General features: G+C 48.5%; 1 protein-coding gene across 1 annotated transcript in view; it reads left to right on the top strand.

The window, feature by feature from the left end:
- Positions 1–25,000, top strand: part of ehbp1 (EH domain binding protein 1) — a 156,966-nt gene that overhangs the window by 40,091 nt on the left and 91,875 nt on the right. Inside the window, 5 exon segments of the mRNA XM_048269122.1 lie at positions 16,518–16,699; positions 19,626–19,765; positions 21,604–21,708; positions 23,316–23,441; positions 24,493–24,760. Coding sequence (XP_048125079.1) covers positions 16,518–16,699; positions 19,626–19,765; positions 21,604–21,708; positions 23,316–23,441; positions 24,493–24,760 — 821 coding nt within the window.

Genomic DNA, 25,000 nt, shown 5'->3' with positions numbered 1-25,000 from the left:
TGACCCTGTTCGGCTACACGTCTTTTTCTGCCTTTTCTTTCTCTTTCACCTCTCTTTCTTTCTTTCTTTCTTTCTTTCTTTCTTTCTTTCTCTCTCTGTGTCACTCTTTCTCTCTCTCTCTCTCTCTCTCTCTCTCTCCCCTCCTTTAGTTCTCTCTCGGCTCTCTTTTGTGTGTGTCTTGTTTGTAGTTTTTCTTTTCTTGTCTCTCTCACACCTCTGAAATGTGTGGTCACCAATGGACAGGAATGTGGAAAGAGATCCATGTAAAGACCTGTGTGTGTGTGTGTGTGGCTGTGTGTGTCTATGTGCCTGTCTGTGTGTCTGTGGCTGTGTGTGTGATTCTACCAGACACTCTGTCCCAGGCATATAAGGGAGAGGCACACCTTCAGGCTTCTTTTTCAGCTGGTGGCGCCACTATTGAGTGGCACTGCTTGGGCATAAGAGTCGAGTTTTAGGAGGTGTGTGTGAGAGAGAGAGAGAGAGAGAGAGAGAGAGAGAGAGTCCATCTGTCTGTCTCCTCCCCAGTCTCTCTAAAACTCTATGGGGAGCACTCTAGCCTATGTGTATTGGATTTTGTGGTCTCATTTAGCTGCCCTGGCACACAGACAGACACACACGGACACACACTCTGAGTCCCAGTACCAGTTTCAGCATGGCTGCTGCTCCTGCCGCTGTCACTGTCCCTGTTCCCGCCAATGCCCCATAATAGCTTCTGTTCTCTTCCCTCAGACGAGCGGAGCACTTCCACATCCTGAATGGGGAGTGCGCTCAGTCTGCTCCTGTCTGGGACGCATCCTGATGGACACCAGGAAGAGATTGAGTCACAGGCCTCAGACACCAGTCTGTGGTGTGTGGCCCTCGCTGCCTTTGTTTGCTTGTACTCTTCTGACTGATCATCTTTTGTGTAGTGTGGCCTGGCCTTCTCGTGTGGACAGGGTGTATTTGGAGATGCCTGTGTTCCTGTGATTCTTCTACCCTTTGTCGTCTGTGGTGGGCTACAGGGGGCTATATATCATTATTTTGTTTGTGTGTTTGTGTGTGTGTGTTGGCATACTGCCTTGTGTTTTCTGTGTGTGTGGCGTGTGTGTGTGTGTGTGTGTGTGTGTGTGTGTGTGTGTGTGTGTGTGTGTGAGAGAGAGAGCTTGAGTGCTTTGGCCCTCCCTACGCCTTGTGTTGTGTGCACGTGTGTGCTTGAGTGCCTCTGTGTGTGAGTGTTTTTGTGTATGTGTGTGTTGTGGCTTGGGGATGGCGTAGGATGCTTGACCTTGTCTTTCATCTGTTCTGGAGTCTGCTGATCCCGCTGTGTTGTCGAGGCAGGGCCAGAACCACCACAGATGTCGCAGGGCAGGAGGAGGAGACACACACACACACACACACACACACACACACAAATACACACACACACACAAAAAAGAAAGAACACAAAACACAAGGCAGAGACCCCCACCACCCCAGTCACACTCCACGAAAACATACTCACAGATGCACAAAGACATTCTCTCTCTGTGTGTCTGACGCGCTCGCTCACACAAACAAACACACAAACCACGGTTAGCAGCAAACACGCGCTCTGTTTAGGCTTTCACCCGGCGTGACTCAGCCGGGCTCCAAAACAAACATCAAAACACACAAGTGTCACCTGGGAGTTGTGTTATTTCTGGCCACCCCGGGCGGGGGCGTGGCTGGTCTAGCGCTGGCGCTCATTCTGGTGGCATGTGGGCCACGACCCTTGCTGCTGATGGGCCACCTCCCCTGCGGTTCTGTTGGACCCATGAAGGGAACCAGACCAAGGCCTGCTGGCCCCACCCTGTATGGGCTCTTGATCACTGTGCCGTGTGAGGGATTTTCAATAACCTGGGGGACAAAAAAATCCTCTCCACTAAAAGGAGAATCTGATCAGAGCCTTGTTGATTAAACAAATATGGTGCAAGATTGAGCACTTGATGTGTTTCTTGCTAAATGTAGGCTAAGCCCAAATGTGCTTTGTTTATATGTGTGTGTGTGTGTGTGTGTGTGTGTGAAGGGGGAGTATAGTCAGTGGCCATTGGCTGGCACCGTAGTAGTTGTTTTGGAGCCAGGCTGGCATGGGGGCACGGCCTTGCTCTGACCCCTGCCAGGCGCAGCCTTGGCACTGACCCCCACGTCTGCTAACGAGATAGCTCTGCCTGGGCTCCTCGTTGCTATGGGCACATCAGGCCTCCCTGTCAACTCGTCAGATCCACCAGTGTCCACCCCCAAAAGCGCCAGGCCATCTCGGTGTCCCGTCTCTGGAAACTCAAGTGCTAAAGCACGGGCCCGACGTCAGGTTTCAGAATTGCACCAAGGCTGAAAGAAAGGCTGAACCCCCCACTGTTGCTGTGCTGCAACACTGGAAGGAGAGGGAGAGAAAGAAGCCTTACATTTGTCATACACAGCCCTGGCTACCAGTGGGGTGTCCAGTCATCGGAGGGACTGTTCCCTCCCTGCTGCTGACCTGACCTCCTCCTCTACCTCTTCCTGTTCCTTCACACTCTACCCTGAGTTCTGACCTGTGGTGGGGTTGACTGACCTGAACATAGGGTAGTACTACATGGCGCAGAAAGGTAACAGTCCTTAGTTGAGCTTGCCGTGGCTGTATGTGTCCAATATACCTCCAAAAACAGAAGGTATAGTATGGTAGCAACTTGAATGAATAGTACGTTTTGGACGCATGCCGTCATCAAATCTGTCTGGTGCAAGCAAGACAGTTGGCTGTCCCTTTTTTTCTTTCACCTCTCCACCTCCTCCCCACCCCTCTCCACCTCCTCCCTCCCTCCTTCCCTCCATCCATCCCTCTCCACCTCCTCCCCACCTCTCTCCACCTCCTCCCTCCCTCCCTCCCTCCATCTCTCTACCTCTCTAACTCTGTTTGGGGTCTAGTTTTCTCTCACAACACTCCTCTCATAATACCGGTGTGGTTGTGTTATTGTTTTGTCTGCGGTGTTATGGCTCACATCCGCGTGCGGGGAGTCATCGGGCACAGGGCCAGCGCTGGGGCCCTAATCCCCCCCAACCCCACCCCTGACTCCGGGTCTGCCCTCGCCTGCCTCGCTCCGCTCCGCTGAGCTCTCCTCCTAGCGCTCCTCACCTCACCTCTCTGACCCGACCCTCCCAAACTCCACCTGCCTCCGTGTCTTCTCACCTGTCACCCACCCTGGCCCTAATCCGCCCACCCCTCAATATTTCTGTTTTCAGTGCGAGGGGTACAACTGCTCTGTGTTTGTGTTTGTGTGTGTGTGTGTGTGTGTGTGTGTGTGTGTGTGTGTGTGTGTGTGTGTGTGTGTGTGTGTGTGTGTGTGTGTGTGTGTGTGGGGGGGAGGGCGAATCTCCTCCTCTGTCCTGCGTGGTACATGACTTATCTCAGGTATTTATTTTGCTCCACCGCTTCTTAAGATGGTGCCTGCCGATGGAGACAGACTTTTTGTGGGGCTGGAAATCTCCTCAAATCCCCATGTTTACCCACAAGCCTGACCCAGGGACGAGGTGGGAGGGTTGCCGTGAGAGACGTGGTTTGGGGTGGGGCAAACTGAAAAGGTAACGTCCGACCTCGACCTTGGGCCAGTGGATGCTGGGGATAGAAGGTTCTGGTAAGCGACGCTAAAAAGAATCGAGACGAGTCAACCCTCAGTTTGTGAGATGAATCTGTCGGCTGAAATCCACATGTCGCCATCTAATCCTTTCAGCCCCAACGCCTGCACCTTTGTTTTACTACACACAGTAACTGACATTAGAGAGAAACAGACGTTTTGATGCTAAAGCAGATTTTTTGTGTGTCTCTGTATCTGCACCCGTTCTGGGTAATTCCACATTCATGACTAGTAGAGGGGGGGAAGAGAAGGCGCAGTATGGCAGTGGAGGAAACCCACAGAGAGCGAGCAGAAGGCACTTTATCAAGCTCTGCGGAGACTAATTCCCCTGGTTTTAAGATGCTCATTGTTGCTTTAAAGATAATCTCTCCTCCTTTTAATCCACGTTTCAGACTCTTTGACTTGTATACACCTCTAATCAGTCTCATCCCAATAATTATCTTTGTCAGGTGATTTTCCTTTCTCCCTTTATTATTTGGAGCCGTTGTGTGTATACAGTTATCAACAGAGGTAATAAACGACACTTACAGCCAATATTGTCCCAAAGAGGCTTTGTTGTATATAATCTTATAAATAATCCCTTTAAGTAAAGCAGATTTTTGTGGATTAAAACCCATGATATACAAATGTTAGATCTTTAACAGTGTCGGAAAGCCGTAAAACAAACAGGTTTTTTTTTTACCAATGAAACCTTAGGAATAGCCCAGGCGCTTAAAGCCATGCCTCGTAGCGATATGCAGAAGAGGAGAGATGAATGAATACGTGTTGAACAATATCTCAATGAAAGCACAGGGAATAGGTTACTATGGGAAACCCACAAAAGAACCAGGAGTCTGTTCTGGCCCAAGGGGCTTCAACCTCTCCCCCACTGGATGTAACAGAGATGTATATTGGGCTACGGTTAAACTGATCCCACAGATAAAAAAGACTTTTTCTTGGGAGAAAAAAGGAAATAAACCTCACTCTTTACTACACGGACATACACAAAAGAAGTCAGAGGAACTATTTGTTCATCCTGTCTATGTATGTGGGTCGTAGAGATTCATAGAGAATTGCATTGTGGTGGACGAGTTTGTGTAAATGGCAGACATTATGTGTATACTTCTCTATATTGTGTGTTTGAGAGCCACTTGACTGCTTCAGTGTGTGTGTTAAGTCTCTGTGGTGTGTGTGTGTCTGAGCGAGCGACTGACCACAGAGTGTGGAGGTGTGAGTGTGTGGGAGGTCCGGTGTTGTCCTCCGCCATGTCCCATCTAGGCCCCAAAGTCATAGGGCCCCACCATGGAGCCAGCTTTTCAAAACATCACGCCATGTCAGCAGTTCTGTGTGTGTGGCTGTGTGAAGGTCTGTGTGTGTGTGTGTGTGTGTGGGGGCTGGGGGGGTCGGGGGTGGGTGTGGGTCTGGCTTCCAATTACCACCATGGATTTCTGTCCATTTCGTCTGACTGGGTCCACATAGGTGGGCCTCCAGCGAGTTAGATCACTGTAACAGACCATGTCTGCCGATAAAGAGGCGTTCTCTGGACAGATTAGGCTAGGTTAATCAAGCACCGATATGACTTGTGCTGAAGATGCAATAACATTTCTGTCCTGTGTGTGTGTGTGTGTGTGTGTGTTTGTTTTGTGCGTGTGTGTTTTGTGCGTGTGTGTGTCCACTATCCACACATGTGACCTAAGGGAAAGTCTGTCAGGAAAGCGATGAGCTCACAAAGTCTTAAAGAGTATGGACTTGTGGTCTGTAATCCAGTAGATCTGTCTCCTTTTTATGTCCCCCGTTTGGGTTTATGCCAGTTTATAGTGATGTTATTGTCATCTTAACCCACCGAGTTGCGTTTTTCTCTCCAGCAATATTGCATTGGAGGAGCTTTTTGGATGCTGCAATTTATTTTTCTATTAGTGTGCCCCTCAGAAGTGTGATCAGCATGGGGCCTGATGCCCATAGCCTGGACCAGGCTGGACCAGACAGACCGCCCTGGCCATACTGATAAGACCGCAGCCAGAGAGAGAGGGATGGGGGGGGGATGGAGGAGCAAGGGCAGAGAGAGAGAGAGCTGGAGCTTGGTCCAGCTGGAAAGACCGAGGTCCCCTCCAAGGACTTATGTGGCCGTGGCTATAATTGAATCTAGATGTCAGGAAAATCCCTGCATGGACAAAGGACCCCCTGAAAAATCCACAAACCAAGCCTGCCCTCTCACTATCTGAAGCCAATCTGGGGTAGAGCGCTCCAGGCACCCCAACCCCAGCCCCAACCATGACGGTCTGCAAGGAGCAACAAATCCAGGGACAGGCGCACAACAGATTCCTCCGCTGCCTTCACGATTTGATGCCTCCATTTTCAGACTCATGTATGGAGCAGTCTAACCTCAACCTATATAAAATGTTGTTTTATTATGGTAAAATTATTCACCTTTCCAAACAAATCACTTTACTCTTCCTTCAACATTGTGGAGTTTATGTGTGTGTGTGTGTGGGTCACTTTTATGAGGATAAATATTTCAGCCTTGTGTAATATTATATAAGCCGCACATTTGTGCTGCATATTTCAGCAGCCACTCTCATTTTCCACACGCCCGGCCAGAGCGCCGACACTGTGGGCCAGCGTGTCCCCAACACCTGATCTCACCAGTCACCTGATCACACCTATCAGGTAGGCCCTCATTAAACCTCCGCTGGAGAGATGGACAGAAAGAAAGAAATGCACTGACAGGGAGAGAGAGAAAGAGAGAGAGAGCGAGAGAGAGAGAGAGATATAGGGGATAGGTGAGAGGATGACTGGAGCGAGGGATGTGTGGAGAGGGAGAAATGAGGAATGCCCTACATGACACAACCTGACCCATTTTCATCATTTGTCTGTACGTATAGGTTTCTGGCTAGATGCTGGGAGTAGTTGATGGGTTCTCCTGAGGGCATCTTCCTCATGCCTTAACTCATGCCCTACATACATAGCCGCTGCCTAAACTCTCTCCCGTCGCTCGGTCTTGCTCCTCCGCCGTGTCCTCTGCTGCTGCTGCTGGCCTCCCCCCGGTCCTGGCCCCTTGGGTCCCGTTACCGCTCCACACTGGGGTGGTCGGCTCCGTGTCGGCAAAGTGGGCTAAATTGCGGTGAGTGTTCTGGAGTGTTCTGGAGCTGAGGCCTTGGCTGCCAGGGATCCTCTGCTCGTCTCGTGCTGAGGCTGGATTTAAGGTACACACTGGCTCAGGTACACACTGCCTCTTCACACGCCTTCTCTCTCGCTCCCTCCGCCACCGTCGCTTCCCACCCCCCCCACCTTTTCACATCACATTCCTTCAGTGTGTGGGGAACAGACTTGCCATTTATTTGTATGTACGTACACCCACAAACACATGCTCGCTCACACATACACAGAATTCCTGTGTGTTAGTTGTGCACACTCTCTCTAATACACACCTTTTTGCAAATGCCTACTTATGCATGCAATCACGCAATTTGACACACATAATTGGCGTCTTCAGGTGAGGTGGCAGCAGTAAAGTCATCACGGCAGAGCCTCTTATCGAGTCGCCCGCCACTGTGTCACAAAGAGACCGGACGCCGAGTGCGATAATGGCCCTCTCAGGCCCCACTCCTCTCCTCTTTTCTCATGTGCTCTTTCATGTCCTCATCCCTGTGTTCAGCCCCTCCATCATCTCTTTACTCCTCTCTCCACAGTCTCCACTTTTTACCCTCCACCCCCACCCTCCCCAGCACTGCATCCTACCTCTCCGGCATGCCAGCATCCTTTATTTTCATTTTGCGTCGGTATTTAATTTTTGATACTCTTAATAACAGGCAGACTGAGAGAGGGTGTTGATCTCTCTCTCTCTCTCCCTCCCTCCCTCTCTCTCTATCTCTTTACCTCTCTCTCCCTCTCTTTACCTCTCTCTCTCTCTACGGGGCCCCAGACATGGGAGACAATGGCTGCCTCCAATTACGCGTCCCCTCTCAGCGGCGGAGGGAGCCGCTGTTATCCTAAACTATTATTAATGCCGGCGAGAGGCAGCAGCGGAGCCGCGGCCGACTGTGTGCCGCTGTAATTTGTCCCTGTTTCCTTTAAAAGTCCTTAATCCTGTCCTTGTGTGTCTAATCGCTCTCCTCCTCTTCTTCTCTTCTCTTCTCTTCTCTTCTCTTCTCTTCTCTTCTCTCCGTTTTCTCCACACCTCCCCAGGCCACCCCCGCCTGTCTCTCTCTGGCTTGGAGCTTTGTGGTGCGGAGGGATGGGATGGCGGGATGCGGAAAGGAGGTGTATTGGAGGTCTGTGTGTGTGTGTGTGTGTGTTGAGGGGCCTAACAATAACCTATTCCCAAGGCCCTTTAATAGAGGCATCATCCATGCTATAATGTGCCGTCCCACAGAGGCCATTGTGGCTGGGCCTTTTTTGGCTTTGTTTGTGTGTGTGTGAGCGGGCGTTGGTGGGAGTGGGCCTATGTTTTGAGGGCTATTTCAGGACATGCTCTCCTCCCTCTCTTGAGCACGAGGAGCTGAAGTGTCACTCTCGTCATCCCTCGCCTATTCTACTCCTCCACTTCCATTCCTCTCTCTCCCACGTTCACAGGATGGAAATTGTGTGTGCTGCGTCCACATGGGCAGTGGGAGCCCTTTTGAGTGCTAAGCAAGCTGTCAGGCACCTCCTCTGAGCAGTGCCACGCTTGTCATGCTCTTGTGTGTGTCATGCTAGGCCTCACTTTTATTTTCCGTTTGCCAGCACGGTCCATATCTGACACACAGAGAGAGAGAGAGAATAAGAGAGAGAATAAGAGAGAGGAATAAAAAGAAAGCGAGGAAGCCGCGGGAAAGCTGAGTGCTTTGTATGTTTGTTTGTTTGCAGGCGTCAGGCTGGTGTCTCCGGATGGGCCGTGATGTAAAGTATACAGTGTGTTATTTGAGCAGGGCTCATTGTGAACCATCTCTCTCTCTCTCGCTCCCTTTCTTCTTCTTTCCCTTCCTCCCTCTCCTTTCTTTTCGTTCCCCCTCTCCCCCCCCCCCCCCAGCTGTCATCTGAAGGAATTACACTGGCGTGGGCTCCATTGTATCGCTCTGTCAGTCTCTCCCGCTCTCACTTGCTCTCCCCTTACTCCTTGATTAGAAAGCCCCCCACACACACACAATTACTATTATCATCATCTGCCATTATTATTTTTATTTACATACGACCCGCTCTGATGCCCATGCCAGCCTTTCATGTCTGCCCCACAATAGAGCCCCCAGCTGGTGGCACTGCCCAGGATAACGCCACCCCCCCACACACACACACACACACACGCACACACCTCCTGCATAATGGCAGCTAAATCAGTCGGTGTCATAATCCGCGCTGGTGAAAGGAAGCCGTTTAATATTATTGGGACAGGGAGCTGAGCGCCACTCGGGGTTATTCAGCAGTGAAAGAGACCCACAGCAAGACCTGATCGATTTGACCACCCAGAAAGTCTTTTTTTTTTTCATTCTTTTTCTTTCATTCTCTCTGGGTTTTTCCCCTCGTCTTTGAAAGCTGGACTTCTGGCCGCTCTGCTCGGCTCTTTCCAGCCAGCCTCTGCCACCGCGCCACCAGTCACAAGGCCGTCAGCGGATGTCTTGGCAGCGTGTGTGTGTGTGTGTGTGTGTGTGTGTGTGTGTGTGTGTGTGTGTGTGTGGGCTCGGCAGTGACAGCCGTGAAGGAGGTGGGGGCGGACATATGGTGATGCAAGCCTGGGCAGTGTTCTTGCTTCAAGAGAGAGAGAGCTTGAGCGTTGTGTCTGTCCCTCTCGTGTCTTCATTAGCTGTGATTAGCTCCCGCTACCTCTGATGCATTAGGGCCGTGATTAGGCCCCGCTATCTAAGTAAGTATAAGTATATATACTCTTTTTATCCCGTGAGGGAAATTTTGTCTCTGCATTTATCCCAATCCGTGAATTAGTGAAACACACTCGGCACACAGTGAACACACAGTGAGGTGAAGCACACACTAATCCCGGCAGAGTGAGCTGCCTGCAACAACAGCGGCACTCGGGGAGCAGTGAGGGGTTAGGTACCTTGCAAGGGCACTTCAGCCATGCCTACTGGTCGGGGTTCGAACCGGCACCGGTTACAAGTCCGAAGCGCTAACCAGTAGGCCACGGCTGCCCCCACAGATATCTCTGATGCATTAGGGGCCCTAATTTAGGGCTCAAGATGAACGGTCATAGGGGATTTGTTTATGAAGCCTGTGTTTTCACAGAAAGCTTCACTCTGTTTTGTCTGACTCGAGAGGCCTTGTTGCTTTGGTAACCTGCCTTGCTTCCGGTCACTGCTTTATGATGTGGCCTCCCAGTCCCTGTATGTATTGTAGTGTTTGAGCACGATAGCTTTACTCGCCTCGTGTGTGTGTGTGCGCGTGTGCGTGTGTGTGTGTGTGTGTCTAGCGATACTGAGATAGTGACGTTGACCCCAGGTCAGCCCCGCGCCTGATGGGCATGCTCACGGCCTCACAGGGCGCTCGAGAGGAATGAACGAGTCACTCTCTTCTCCTCCGCCTCCTCCCTCCCTCCCTCCCTCCTCACCTCCCCACTTATCTGTGCGGTGTGTGTTTACCTGTACACTCCTCTGCCCTCCTCCTCCTCCTCCTCCTCCTCCTCTTCCTCCCATCCTCTGGCTTTCCCCTCTGCGTGTCGCGCTGCACACAGTGACGGCGAGATGGGCCCGATCCTAATCTCCAGCCTGTTTATTTACCCCCGGCCTCTGGAGCTTTGATAAACGGCCTCGCCCGAGAGGAGCACCGATACACGCGCTCGTACAGTTCTCTCTCTCTCACACACTCGCGCACACACACATACACACATGCGTGCACACACACACACACACACACACACGTACACACACGTACACACATAAATCTTTAAACACACATACAGCACACATGTTGTTTTAATCATGTCTCATACAAATGGGACATTTCTACAAATAGGACATTTTTCACCATGCCTGTCTCACACTCGCAGATCCATACTCTCTCATACACATTGCACGACACACCGCTATTCAAGTCTTAACCTATTTTCGATCTGACTTGGCGTTAATTCCAATACGCTAATCCAACCAATTGTAACAATTAAACCCACAAACACAACCTTTTTTCTTGGCTGGTTTCTTTTGTCATCCCTTGAGCTTAGGCATAGTGGTTCACTCCTCACATAATCTTTATAATGCTTCTAAAGCTTGTGGCTTTGTCTTTTGCTCAAAGGTCATGTGAAAGTGACACATTCATAATTTCCTGTGCTCATCGGTCAATCCTGGTCATTGATTAAATGCAGCGTGAATCTCATCCGTCGGTGTACTCTGGGTGTCTGGGGCTCTCTCTCCACCTCACCAAAGCCTCTGCTCTCACCCATGTGGTCTTTAAGCAGAGAGCAGCCAGGAGGAAGAGCATTCCAGTTAATGCAGCGTGCGTAGGCCATATGTGGCACAGGCCTGCCCGCCATTGTTAGGCAGCTCCATGAATGGTTAAGCCAATGTTAAGGGATTCGAATAAGTGCTGGTGTGAGAGGTGTGTGTGTGTGTGTGCGCGTGTGTGCGCTCCCCACCCAGGCACTCCGCTTAATTGACCTGCCGGGGCGTCGGGGAGGCAGGAGGCTCTCTTCCCCCGGCTCAGCCCGCTCCCCTGGCAGGTTTTTTGGGTAGCGGGGCAGTGGAGGACCCCCAGCAGCCCTGACCCCGGCTCCCACGTGGGGAGCAGCTGTGGATCAATACTGGGCCAGCTGGGACCCCTTCCTTCTAAAGTGGATAGACCACCAGCCTACACCCCCCCCCCCCTTACATTCAACACACAGCAGAGAGAGAGAGAGATGGGAGAGAGAGAGAGATGGAAGAGAGAGAGAGATGGAAGAGAGAGAAAAAATTAGCTATTGTCATGAAGGTCACAGAGACCAGTTGATGGTAATGTGTGTGAGCGAGCTGACAGTGTAAACAGCGATAGGAGTTGGGGAAGACCGTAATGGCATGCATGTGGATTGAAAGAGAGAAGAGTGTTTGCCAGCAAGCCTTATCTGTGTAGTGGTGTTTGGACATGCAGTTGTCAAACACCTCATTGTGTGTGGGAGGACAAAGGCACGGAAAACATTGCATGAATAACGAGTAATACCGACAGACAGAGAGGCAGAATGGAGGGAGAGAGAGGAGTAGAGAGGGGTACGCGAGTTGGAAGACGTGCTCTATCAGTTTGGGGTTTTAGCTAGGCGGCTTTGAGAGAGTTAGCATGAGCGTGGGGTGCTCCTACTAAACTCTGTGTGTTTGTGTTTGTGGTGTGTGTGTGTGCATGCATATATGTTTGTTTCATCTTTCCCCTCACGCTGTGTGACTGTGGATCACACTTCCTTCAGGCCCCCTGTGGATGCTACGCACACACATACACACAGAAGCAGCTAGAGAAAGAGCGACTTAAGCTAGGTACTCATGAACGCTATCTCCGAGAAGCAGTGGTATGAGTAAAACCCAGCATATGACTGATGGTGGAGCCCACACTTTAGCGGCAGGCTTCTCCAACCACACAAGCTAAAAGATCTTTTTTCATTCAGGTCATATTCAGGTCGTGTTCATTTTTTCATGTACACTAGAAGTAATACCTGTGTATTGGCCTCTGTATCCATGAGGTTAGAAATTAAACCAAGACTCTTTACTTTCGGGCCTAATTCTTCTAATCTGCAAAATCGGATTCAGTTGTTGAGTGTGCCATAATGAATCTCATGTCGTGTTGGGAGAGGTGTGCGACACATGCCCAACTGCCACCCGGGTTTGCGGCTGTACTGCCGTGCACTCGGGTTAAGCCATGCTTGTCAGAACACACACAAAGCAATGCTGAGCTTAATGCAGACACACACACACACACACACACACATGCAGCAGATCTTCTTTTGAGAGGGTTCACCTCACTTTGTATCGCATGATCATGCCACCATGGGCAGGAGAAGCAGGCTTAAAGCGCCATTCAAAAAATATTTAGGCATTTAAGATGCATACATTCAATTCACCGTAGTGACACTAGTGATCTGGTAAAAATACAGTAGTGGTCTGGTAAAAATAAGGAGTGACTAAGTGATTAGTAGTGTCTCTTACTGGCTCATTCGTCTCCACTTGCTTCAGAGAAAAATCCAAGCAGCAGCCCAGCTGCAGTGACTGTTCTGTCGCATGGCTTGTGCTGTGGGCTGCAGTTCCTCCATCTGGCAAGTAGGGGGAAGCAAACGGCTGCCCTGTTGTCCCCCAAGCCTCCCAGCGAGGTATTTAACCATTCTGCGGATACAATGAGAGCGTATTGATAGTCATATCCCTGTAATAAATTAAAAGTGCCTTATTGTCCCTTTTCATTTTACACATTGTCACAACCCCGGCCCTTAATCTCGCTGCCTGATTGACAGAGGCGACCGGGGAAAAGAGCACATTTATTGTTTGTGCTAGTCAAATCTGTTAAACCTAATTCTTCTCGGGGTATTTGCATATTCTTAAGTATTTCTTCAGAGAGGGCCCCCCCCTAAATCCGACTTAAGTGTTTGATGCATTTTGAAAAATTCATTCATAAAGTATCTGCATGCACTATTAGCTTCGTATAATACGAGCGCATTATCTCGCCGATAAGAGGGGGGGGGCTGTATTCTTCCGGGGATGACATGCTATATTTCCGACCGATTCAACAGGGGCTCAAATGTCAACACAAATGTCAAGTACCTTCGCCGGTGAGCGTTTCTGAATCTCATCCCCCTCCTCCTTTGCCTTCCTATTTTTTTTTTATTCTTCATCTCCGTTCCTCACTTTTTTTTAAAATTCTTTTTCTTTTTCCTCTTGTGGTTTATCATTCCCATTTGCTGAAGGAGCTTTGGAGCCTGGTGGCAGAGGGGCTGAAGTGGGCACGCTTGGGTAACGGCACCAAGACAGCCCGTTGTGATGCCTGTGTGTGTGTGTGTGTCGTGCGTGGCTATACCCTGTGCTGGCAGCTCTACAGCACCTTGGGAGAAAGCGGAGAACGTGCTCGGTGCTCCCATGGCGCCAAACCCTGATTGGCTCTGAAGTGGGACCTGAGCTAGTTTACCCATCATGCTTTGCCCACTGCTAATCTGAGGCTGCGATGGTGAGAGGAGCAGGCCGCTGGGGGAAACAGGCCAGGGCCAGGCGGGGATAGTCCCACTGAGGGCGCACCATTCCGGGCTGCTGCTGGAGCCTGCACGTGGTAGAGCCACTAGGTTCCCTGGAGCTTGTGTGTGTGTGTGTGTGTGTGTGTGTGTTTGACTGCGTGGAGGTGTGATCCATAACTGCGCCACTGTGTCCCAATCTCATCAGCACTGGAAGGTGATAAGAGAGTAAGTCGTTTGCGCTGGTGTACAGAGAAGCGTGCTGCCCTGTGAAGACATTACACACACACACACACACACACACTCACAAACACACTCACACTCTCTCTCTCTCTCTCTCTCTCTCTCTCTCGACACTCTCCATCTCATGCACACAACCTCAAAGAAAGAACATCCGCTTATCAGCAGATCTGCACACAGCCGTATGTATATAATACGCGCTCTCCAAATAGCCCTGTGTGAACAGGGAAATGTGTGGCATTGTATTCATGAGGGGGTTTATGGCGGCCTCCACTCCCAGGGCTGGGGAACAGGAACACGGCCACTGTGAAATAGACATCTTCAAGCCATTCACTACTATAGAAATCATTTAATATGCCAGTGCTTGGGTGTGTATGTGTGTGTTTGTTTGTTTGTGTGTTTGTGTGTGTGTGTGTGTGTGTGTGTGTGTGTGTGTGTGTGAGAGAGAGAGTGAGAGTGTTTATGTTTGGAATGGGCATTCTTATATTAAACCTCATCTGGAGGTTTGAGGCCAGTGAAGAGTGGAGAAGAGGAAAAAGGGGTAGAGATGGAGAAAGGGGAAGCCGTCTGAGCCCCCCTTGCTTCCTGAACTTGGGCCAAGAACGCAGCTCGCGTTGTGACGGAGGGCTGAAGCGGCGGCGTGCTAGCTCACTCACTCTCTGTGGCTCCCGCTCCCCCACTCCGCTCATTCCATTTCAGATGAGCGACGGGGGAATGCAGCGGTAAAACAAACAACCCAGCAAATACAAACAAACAAACAACAATTGCCTTCTCTTTCACCTCTCCTTCTCTCTCTCTCTCTCTCTCTCTCTCTCGCTCTCCCTCCCTCTGTCTCTACCACCCCCTCTCTGATGGAAAGAGAAACGGTGAACATACACCACCCCAAAGACGGATATGTTTTTCCAGTGAACAACCTAGGGCAGTCGGCAGACACTCTGAGAGAGAGAGAGAGAGAGAGAGGGAGGGAGAGAGGGAGAGAAGGAGAGAAGGGGGGAGAGAGAAAGAGAACATGGCACGTGCCCTGTATCAACACAGCAAGTGCAAGAGCAAATCCTTGATAGGCTGACGGCAAGCAGGGAAAAAGCCCCGAGGTAGAGCGGAAAGACTAAACGTGCCGTTTTGTTGCGCTTATTTATTTATTTTGGCAGGGTAACGGCCCCAGCTGTGTTTTCTCCTATCTAGGGATGCACAGCGGGCCCAGTTGAAGATGGCTTTTTTTGTTCTTTTGATTTATTCATCTGTTGGTTTCATGTTGGGCAAATCTTTCATCTTTGCGAGGAAATGAGACAACTCAAAACTGCAGACCCTTTTTTTTATTAGCTTGTTGAAGGGTGTCTCATAATTATGACATCAAACATTTGATTAAAAGGACTTGCATGCGACACACACACACACACACACACACACACACACACACACACACACACACACACACAACTGCAGTTCACTGTTGTACTTTTGGTTTGTTTGGGAGACGTGCAAGTTTAATGGTCGCCTCTTGACATTGTGTCTCCTATAGGGGGCGCCAGGGACCTTACATCCTTTATCCTCACGAGCACAGATAATGCATGAAAGGCTCTGTTTGTATGTGACTGTGTGCCTGTGTGTGTGTGTGTGTGTGGGAGTGAGAGAGAGTGGGACAGATGTCTTCACAGGGCATTGTTTTCACATATGTAACTTCTCTTATATTATAATAGTTTCTGTATAATGTTAATGGATAATTAGTTCCTCTGAACTGAACTATTAAAGGAATCTGGAGTTGCTAGAGAACGGCTGTTACCTGTTTAAATTTATGAGGCTTTAAACAGGTAACAGCAGTTATCTCCCAAAGGTGCTGCTAAGGCCATGTATCATGTCAGTCAGGCATTTGACATTTAAACACACATAACCTGAAATGGTTCCTCAATAGCTGTCTCTTCTGTGCCAATAATCAATTAATCGTGATTGTGACTTCCAACGATTTTGAAACATTCAGTGCTCTCCTTTTGTCTTGAGTTGTCGTGTGCATGATCTTTTTGCATTCATTTTTTTTCTATTTAAATTATACATTTAGATTATATTTAAAATTCAGTTTAAAAATGGATGATGGTTCCAAAATCACTGAGTAATCGTGTTTTAATAACCGTGATCTCAATATTGAGCAAAATAATCATGAAAAAGTTTTTGCCATAACTGAGCAGCCCTCTGGTCTCCTGCATTGTCTGCATTGTTGTCTTAACCCCATCCCCATCATGATCGCTGATATGATGGCAAGCAGATAGTTGTAGTCAAATACGCAAATAAGCAAATATATCAGGGAAATAACACCAAATGATTTAAGAAAATAGTTAGGACACAGGTTAACTGAACATGAGTGTATTACATGGGAAACTTGTTTTCTTTCCTTCATTATTTTCTTTCTTGACAATTTTGTGAACATGTGAACATTTTGAGTCTGTAAATATTCCTAAAGCGTGTGTTTAGCTGGTGGAATGGAGGATTCAAATGAAGGTTAATAAAATAATTGTTCTTTCTTTCTTTCTCCCCCTCTTTCTTTCTCTCTTTCTCTCTTCCTGTCTTACTTTCTTTTTTTTCTCTTTCTCCCTCTTTCTCTCCGTCCACAGGAGTCCCCGTCGGGCCGGAGGAAGGCGCTGGCCACCAGCAGCATCAACATGAAGCAGTACGCCAGTCCCATGCCCACGCAGACCGACGTCAAGCTCAAGTTCAAGCCCCTGTCCAAGAAGGTGGTGGCCGCCACTCTGCAGTTCTCTCTCTCTTGCATCTTCCTTAGAGAGGGCAAAGCCACGTGAGTCACCTCTCCAACCACACACACACACACACACACACACACACACAGACACAGACACACTCCACACAAATTAAGCACTCCATGTGTGTGTGTTTGTCCCTTTTGGACCCAAGTGGCTCAGAAAAGTGGTGGTCAAAGGATCGAAATCTAAGGCTTCAAAGAAAGCTTGAACATTAAACCCAGGGTCTCCAAATAACTCCGAATCCAGTAGTTGAGTTTGCATTGATTGGAATGAGAGAATAGCGAACAGATCAAAAGGCCAGACCGGTTTCTCTCCTTCCTTCTATGCCCCGTCATTCGTCGCTCTCGTCGCCTTTATCTCCCTCTGTCCTCTCACATTCTCATTTACACACACACACACACACACACACACACACACACACACACACACACACACACACACACACACACACACACACACACACGGCGTCTCTCCCTTGAGTTTCCCTCTCTTAATCACTCATTCTCACACTCTCCTTTTTCATCTCGGACTCCCTCTCTCGCTTCAGTAGCACGGCTAGTGAACCTCCATGTGACATACTCTGCATTCCTCCCATAGCTGCGCTCTCAGCTCCCAGTTAGCCTCCTCTCCGTCACCCTGCGTTAGTGCTGATTAAACCACCAGCAGTCAGCCCTGACAGATAAAGCAAATAACTGCCCAACTGGCCGTCAGTATCCGGCTACGTGTTCATACCGGGTCATTGCAAGCTTTATTTCTGCATTTCGTCAGTGCGTTTTTAGGTGGACGTGTTTTTAGAATAGAATAGAATCTTTATTTTCCGTTCACGTGGGAATTAATGTTTGGGCCCACTGACACCTGGCACATACACACAAGACGCATAACGAAAGACACATTTATTTTTGCTAAACTTCCCTATACACTTCGGATGATTGTAAAGACAGGTGCAAATAATTACAGCTGAAACGTTTTGTTGGTGTGAACGTTATGGATGATATGGAAATTTCTATCAAGAGATGTTCATTTAAAATAATTTGGTTATTTGTATTGGCCTGCAACAGTACACTTCACTGAATCCTACCCTACAGTATCTAGCTGCACCCCTCACCTCTCTCCTATAGATACACTTATTCCCTCCCTCTCCTTCTTTTCCTGCCCAAACATCGTGCTCTTTCTTCAAACATTGTGCTCTTACACTGATTGTAGATCGCAGCATCTCAACATTCCATACGCTACCTTTGCAACCTTCTGGACCTGACCAATTTGAAGAATCATCCTTTCTCCTGTGTGCCGTTCATGCGACTGCATGTCTGTGAGATTAACTTCAACACACACACACACACACACTCTCACACACACACACACACACAATGTCTGACCCAGAGCTGGGAGAGGATCCTCTATGGGGTGTTGTTGAAAGAAATATGAAGGATTGCGTTGCTCCTCACATTTCGCGACGGAAGTTATTTGTTGGTGTCAAATTGCAAAATCAAAAATCACCTCAAATCCCTGCGCTGATTTAATATGAAGAATCATTTCCACTCCGTTCTCTTCCTGTTAGCTGCCAAACCCAAGGCTGAGGGAATGATAATTAGAAAAAAAAATAAACAAATAAATAAATCTTGTTTTCACAGGGCTGCCTTCCAGCAGCTTGTATTCTTTTGACACACACAACCCCCCATCACACAAAAGAATGGAGACACCCAGAGATAGCAAAAATGTTGCCAGCCACTGGCTTGGAAGTGTAAATAAATAAGTCTCTTTCTGTCTGTCTCTCTCTCTCTCTCTCTCTCTTGCGCTTTTCTTTTTCCTTTTGAGTAACAATTCCACAGATCCATATTTGCTGCCTTCTGTCTCCCCTGTGCTTTTCTTCTGACTATGTATATGAAAGCCAGGGCGAGAGAAAGAGAGCAAGGGAGATACTGAGAGAGAGAGAGAGAGGGAGCCTGAGGGGTCTTGTGTGGGATGTGTGTCGGCCTACAAGCTGCCTCTCCTTTTGTGAGCGCCGAGGGTCCGAGGGCAGGAGTGTCTCACCCCTCTTAACCCGCGGGGAATGATGTCACCCTCTCACAAATAAACCCCATTACATAAGTTCAAATAAGCCCGGCTGCCGGTTAAAGAAGGGACTGTATTGCATTCATGAAGGAGGGAATGATCAGGGAGCGAAGAAGGGAAGAAGGGGGGAGGTGAGGCGGTGGGAAAGGAGGGAGGGGGTGCGTTGGGAGGGTAGAGGCAGTGAGATGATAAAGAGAGGGAGAAAGAGAGGGAGTGACAGAAAGACAGAGGGGAAAGAAAGAGAGAGAGAGAGAAGCAGGGAGAGGGAGAGCGTTAATCCTCTGGTGTTATCTGCTGCTGGCTGAAAAAAGCGCGGCAGGAATGTGTGTTTCTTATTGCCCAGGCTTCTCATGAGCGAGAGCATGAAGGGCACATTGTTTACAGAGGCATGGCTTCTCCTTTCCTCTGTCTCTCTCTCCCTCTTTCTTTCTCTCTCTCTCTCTCGCTCTCTCTGTCTCTCTCTCTCTCTCTCTCTCTTTCCATCTCACTCTCTCCATCTTTCTCTCCCTCCTCATCTCTCCTTTAAACCAACGGGAGGTTATCATATAGAATTGTTGCAACCTGAGGGGGTTTAAGTGAGAATGAACAACCAATCCTACTGCCCTTCCCGTATGCCCACGTATAAGTCACACATACTAATTCTGACAAAGACAATTTTGAAGGGAAAAAAAACCTACAGCATTTGTTACAACCTTTTAAACATTTTGAAAAATCGAAGCCAACCTAAGCAAATCTGAGGCTTACATGTCTTTTCTACGCTCTCAAAATGAGTGTTGTCGCAATTCCCTTTTTAAAATCCTTTTTCGGTATGCTTTTATGCACCAACACACACACACACACACACACACGCACACTCTCACACACTCACACATCTTCTGTCTCTCTCTCCCGCCCTGCCCCCACACACAGTGACGAGGACATGCAGAGCCTGGCCAGCCTGATGAGCATGAAGCAGGCCGACATCGGCAACCTGGACGACTTTGAGGAGGAGAACGAGGAGGACGAGGAGAACCGGGTCAACCAGGAAGAGAAAGCCGCCAAGATCACTGGTGAGCGTTGGGTTCAGGGTTTCGGAGCAGATAGTTTAGATGTTTTATGCAATGCATGCCTGTCATTCCTCTTAACTTTTCCCTTCCCCTTTAACAACTAACAGATAACAATCGTTAAGGGGCCGTGGGCCATCGGACATGCATCACTCAGCTCCTGTGGCCTTTGCAGGGTTCCTACACGGTTAGCATGGGAAGCACGAGGGGGATAAAATAACAGGTGGAACCTGGACCCGGCGGTGGCGTAGACTGGCAGCGCCCCCGTTGGCACTGGACCCCCCTTGCTCTGACTGCACCAGGCCTTGTCGTGTTCTGGGCATAGGTGTGGGCACCAGACACGGTCCCTGAAGGCTAGCTGCGGGCAGCCGTGTGGCATGGCTCGGGCCCCGGGCCCGTGCTGGCACCCCACACCTGTGCCAAGTGCTGAGGTGGCGATGCCAGTGGCGCCTTGATCTTGGGTTGTGCTCGGCTGCTCAGGGCTAGTCTGGCATAGCCAGTTCTGTGTTTTTGTGGGATCATATTAGGTGTCTTAATGTAATTGTAGCATAGAAAATGAATGATCCCCAAAGAAGGAAACGATAAATACGAATTTACAGTAATACATTTATTATTTTGTTTTGGATTGACCAATTGTAGTAGTTATTTTAGTCAAAAACACAGCCTATCATTTGAATCATTGGTTTGGTATTTCTAAACTTGAGGACTATTCTGCACCAATTAGTAGACCTGTAAAATAATATATTAAATCACAAAAATACTATTATAGATTTACAGCTTCTATTGAAATGCTTTTCAACCATTCAACAATTCAATCAGATTGTGTGGATGGACATATAAAATAAAAATTATTATGTGTATTCTAACTGTGACGGTCTTTTCAAACCCAATCATAACACCACTCAATGCAGCACCCATTGGTCATGAAAATGGTCATTTTCATTTGCCCCGATCACTGCTCACCTGGTATGGGGCAGTAACCTGGACACTCACGGATCACTTTATACGTTCCTTTGCAGCAGAATGCTTGGGTGTATATTTCTTTTTATTGCTGTTGCGGATTTGTTTGTGCTTTGGCTTCGTGTGTGTGTGTGTGTGTGTGTGTGTGTGCGCGCATGTATGCAGTGCTTCTTTTGGCTCAGTCTCCCCATCAGGCTTTTCCTTGTTTGCTTTGTAATACCTTTCCATCTTTCTCTCTCCCTTTTTCCTTCCCTCCCTCCTTTCCTTCGCTTCTGTCCTCCTCTCTGCTGTCTCTCCATCATCCCATGCATAATGTGTGGGATGCCCGGCTTTGGAATGATCCAGCCACTCAGAAAGAGTTCTGACGCTAAGCCTCTCCTCTCCTCTCCTCTCCTCTCGCCTCCACCCATGCATCTCATGTCTACAACAGCACATATGTAGGCTGCCTATAGAAATGCATGACTGCATTTCTGCATTTTTTTTAATGTATTCACTGCATCTGTACGAGGTGTTGGTGTTCTATACATCCACTACAGAATGCTGTCCATCCCTCTCCACTCATCCTTCTCTCTACTCATCCTTCTTTCTCTCATCTCTTCATGCCTCCATTCCATCCTTGTCCCAGTATCATGTAAAACCTGCTCAGCCATATTGTTTTTGTTTGACTCGAGCATCTAACTGAAAATATATGTACAGTATATGTACATACGTATATGATGTTGGTTTCTCACTATGCACACATATGGTGTCATGAGTGCTGTATGTGTGTTTCGATTGTTAAATTGTGTGGCTGTTGTGTGCTTTCTCTTTCTCCTCTCCTCCCTTTCTTCCTCTCTTTTCTTCCTCTCTGCTCACTCCTGTCCTGACTGGCCTTCTGTTTGCAGAGATAGTAAACCAGTTGAATGCGCTCAGCTGCTTAGATGGGGAGCCCGATGACTACCTAAAGCAAGCAAATAAGCCATCGGCTAAATCAGCCAGTTCCTCCGAAGGTCTTCTTGAGCTTTCGTCTTCTTTTCCATTCCACTCCACTCTGTCCTCTCTTTCTTTCTCTCTCGCTTTCTCTCTCTCTCTCTGAATCTGGTTGTTCTTCCTCTTTCTTTTTCTCTTTGATTCTATCTATTTTTCTGATGTCCTTTGCCATCCTTGATGTGGTGTGGTGGTGTTGTCTGGTCTCACCGGTTTCCTTTGTGGTTCTTGGTATTATGTAATTATTTTTTTATTTCTATAAATGTCTCCCCTCTCCCCTTGTGATCGTTCTATCCTCCTAATTTTTATTTACACTTTTGAGTTATACTTCCTGAGCTGTAGTTTGGTGTTCTGCAGTTTGCAGTGAACCAGACTCCCATCTGGAATGAGCAGATGGGATTGCATGGGCGTGTTGTGTAACATCATGTCTTATAACATCAAGAAGGAACACTGATGGCCTGATTTTCTAGTATTACTTTAAATAGTGGTTTACAGAATGTTCTATTAACTGGAGTGATCCCTGTGATGTCTTGTGGCATGTGCGGACTACACGATTTCAGCCCGATTTTGCCTCGTTCTGTCGTGGATGACAAGTTTTCAGTGTCGTTCCCAAATATGAAGTCGAGAACGACGCCGAAGGAAGAAGCGTCTTGTAATGTAACATATTCAACGACCCACAATTGTCTGCGACGTTCTATGACTTTACGACCAAAAGTCTAGCATGTCAGAATTTTTGGGGGAATCTCCTACGACTCCCGTGATGACACTGACATTGTGACGACACGCGACGATAGGCTCCATGATCTTGTAATGTGGCCAGTCTTATGACCAAGATGTGGCAAGAATGTGTGGTTCTCTGATCGCCTAGTCTGACATGGTCAATCGTAAAAGACCATCGTGGAAGACAAAAAAATCATGTAGTTCGCACATGCCATAAGTCATCACTGGCCTAGCTATTACTGTAAAAACACACGTCTGTGTTCAGTTTTGAATATTTTCTGGGTGTAAAAAAGGGATGCGATGGATGGAAAAAAGGAAACAAGACTTTGCTATTGATGTGTTTATTAAACAAGACCTACTCATCTGGCCTTAACCATTGTAAAAATAGCCTCCAACAAACACACACCCACACACAATCACTCTGGCTCTCCTGAGCAGTGTGTCAATGTCCAAATAGGGGTGAGAATGTAGCAGGAACCCTTGGGTGCTGACATGTCCCAGGCCCTTATCACCTCTCCTGGGCCACCTCGGAGCACAGTGGGCCCAGTCACACTCTAGGGGTGTTGGGGGACCAAGCCTGAACCCAGTGGATGGATGAGGACCCAGAGACACTGATTGTCTTCCAGCTTACTGGTGGGAGGCTATGTGAGGGTCTTGGATGTGTGTACACAGGGTTGGATTTGGGGTTGGCTGGTGCGATCTTGGTTCACTTCAAAGTGCAGTTGTTTTTTTTTAGTTCTTTTGGATTTTTTCCCTGTGGTTTTGTGGTCATGTCTGTATTTTGTGTTATTGTGAGTCGTATTCATTTTACATTTTCATTTTTTTATTGTGGATTGTGTTCGCTCTCGTTATCCCTTGACATCCCACTAATCGTGTGTGTGTGTGTGTTTGGGTGTGGCGCTCTCCACAGAGCTGATAAGCAAGCTGAACTTCATGGAGGACGACGACCAGGACCCCTCCAATCTGAGCACCAACCCCTTCGACGAGCCCGATGATCCTAACGTCTTCAACCCCTTTGGGGACCCCGACGAGGAAGGTAGAGCAGTGCCTCATTTATGGATCCATTTTCATATGTCATTTTTTTTCTACACCTCCACTCAGTGTCTGAATAGGAATGGCCTAACCGTGAGCCCATTGTCTCATACATAGCTTATGCTGTGTGTGTGTGTGTGTGTGTGTGTGTGTGTGTGTGTGTGTGTGTGTGTGTGACTAATCTACCGAGTGTTTTTTAGCTGTGTCAGCTACCGTATGGTGCAACTGCTTGCCTTCACTTGCTTAGCATTGCCTTTGTGTCATCTGCTTACCTCACACCTTCTCTTTGCCCCCTGACTTCAGTGTGTGTGTGTGTGTGTGTGTGTGTGTGTGTGTGTGTGTGTGTGTGTGTGTGTATGAACCTACCTATGTAACCCTGGGTCCCTTCACCACCCACTGCTCTCCGAGTCAGCCAGGGCTGTTGAAGGATGTATCTGATTGTGCTTTGTCTGAGTGTGTGTGTGTGTGTGTGAGAGGGAGAGAGAGAGAAAGTGTGTGAGTGTTTTGTCATGTGAAACCCCAGAATGAGGTCTGTGGCACTTGTCTCCAGTGCTGTCATGGACCGTGACTCTCTATGATGGGTGTGTGTGTGTGTGTGTGTGTGTGCATGCACGTTTGGATACGCTGTCCATGTGAACTCACTGCTGCTTGAGTGAAATACAGTCAGACAGACGACTTGAACAATATTTACTCAGACTGCAGGCCAAGCCTGTGAGAAGCACAAAGAGAGCAGTGGAGACTGGCATGGTGATGGCTGGCCTGTCAGCCTGCCTTTAATCAGCGCGGGCGTCCAATCACCTGTGACCCTGAACGCCTCGCCCTCTCCTCCTGTGTGTCTCTCTTTCTTTCTCTCTCCTCTCTTCTCTCATGGCTTTGGCCCTATGCTATGACTCTTGACGCATACCCTTCTCTCGTATTTTCTGCCTATTCATTCACTCACTTACTTACTCACTCGTTCACTCATTCATTCGTTCACTTTATCACTCATTTTTTTTTTTCATTCATTCACTCATATATTCCATCACATACACATGTTCATTTTTGTTGTCCATCAGAACCACCTCCACGGCCCACCTTCAGATCCAGCCCAAAGGTGGAGGACGACTCCTACGACCCGGACCCCAACAACCCGTTCAACGACCCGGAGCCGGAGCTCCAGGGAGGGGGGAACCCGTTCGAGGATCCCGACGCGGAACCCGAGCAGGAACCGCAGCCTCAGCAATCACCGCCGCGGCCCAGCAAGAGGAAGAACGTGCGGCCCGTGGACATGAGCAAGTACCTCTATGCAGACACCTCCAAGGCCGACGAGGACGAGCTGGATGAGTAAGTGTGTGCGTGTGTGTGTGTGTGTGTGTGTGTGTGTGTGTGTGTGTGTGTGTGTGTGTGTGTGTGTGTGTATGAGTGTGAGTGACACCATGTTTGTGGGAGGGCTCTAATATCTTTTCCAATGAGTACCCCCAGGCCTGCTAATGGACTAAGACTAAATCCCCTGGTTTTGAGCAGTTGTGCCCCCACTATAATTATTTTTATCTGTGATTTAAAGGCATTAGTTTAAATATGAAA

This window comes from Alosa alosa, chromosome 18, assembly GCF_017589495.1.
Source record: "Alosa alosa isolate M-15738 ecotype Scorff River chromosome 18, AALO_Geno_1.1, whole genome shotgun sequence".
NCBI lineage: Eukaryota > Metazoa > Chordata > Actinopteri > Clupeiformes > Clupeidae > Alosa > Alosa alosa.
The sequence above is the reverse complement of the archived record's forward strand: the minus strand, read 5'-3'. Positions and strand labels throughout refer to the sequence as shown.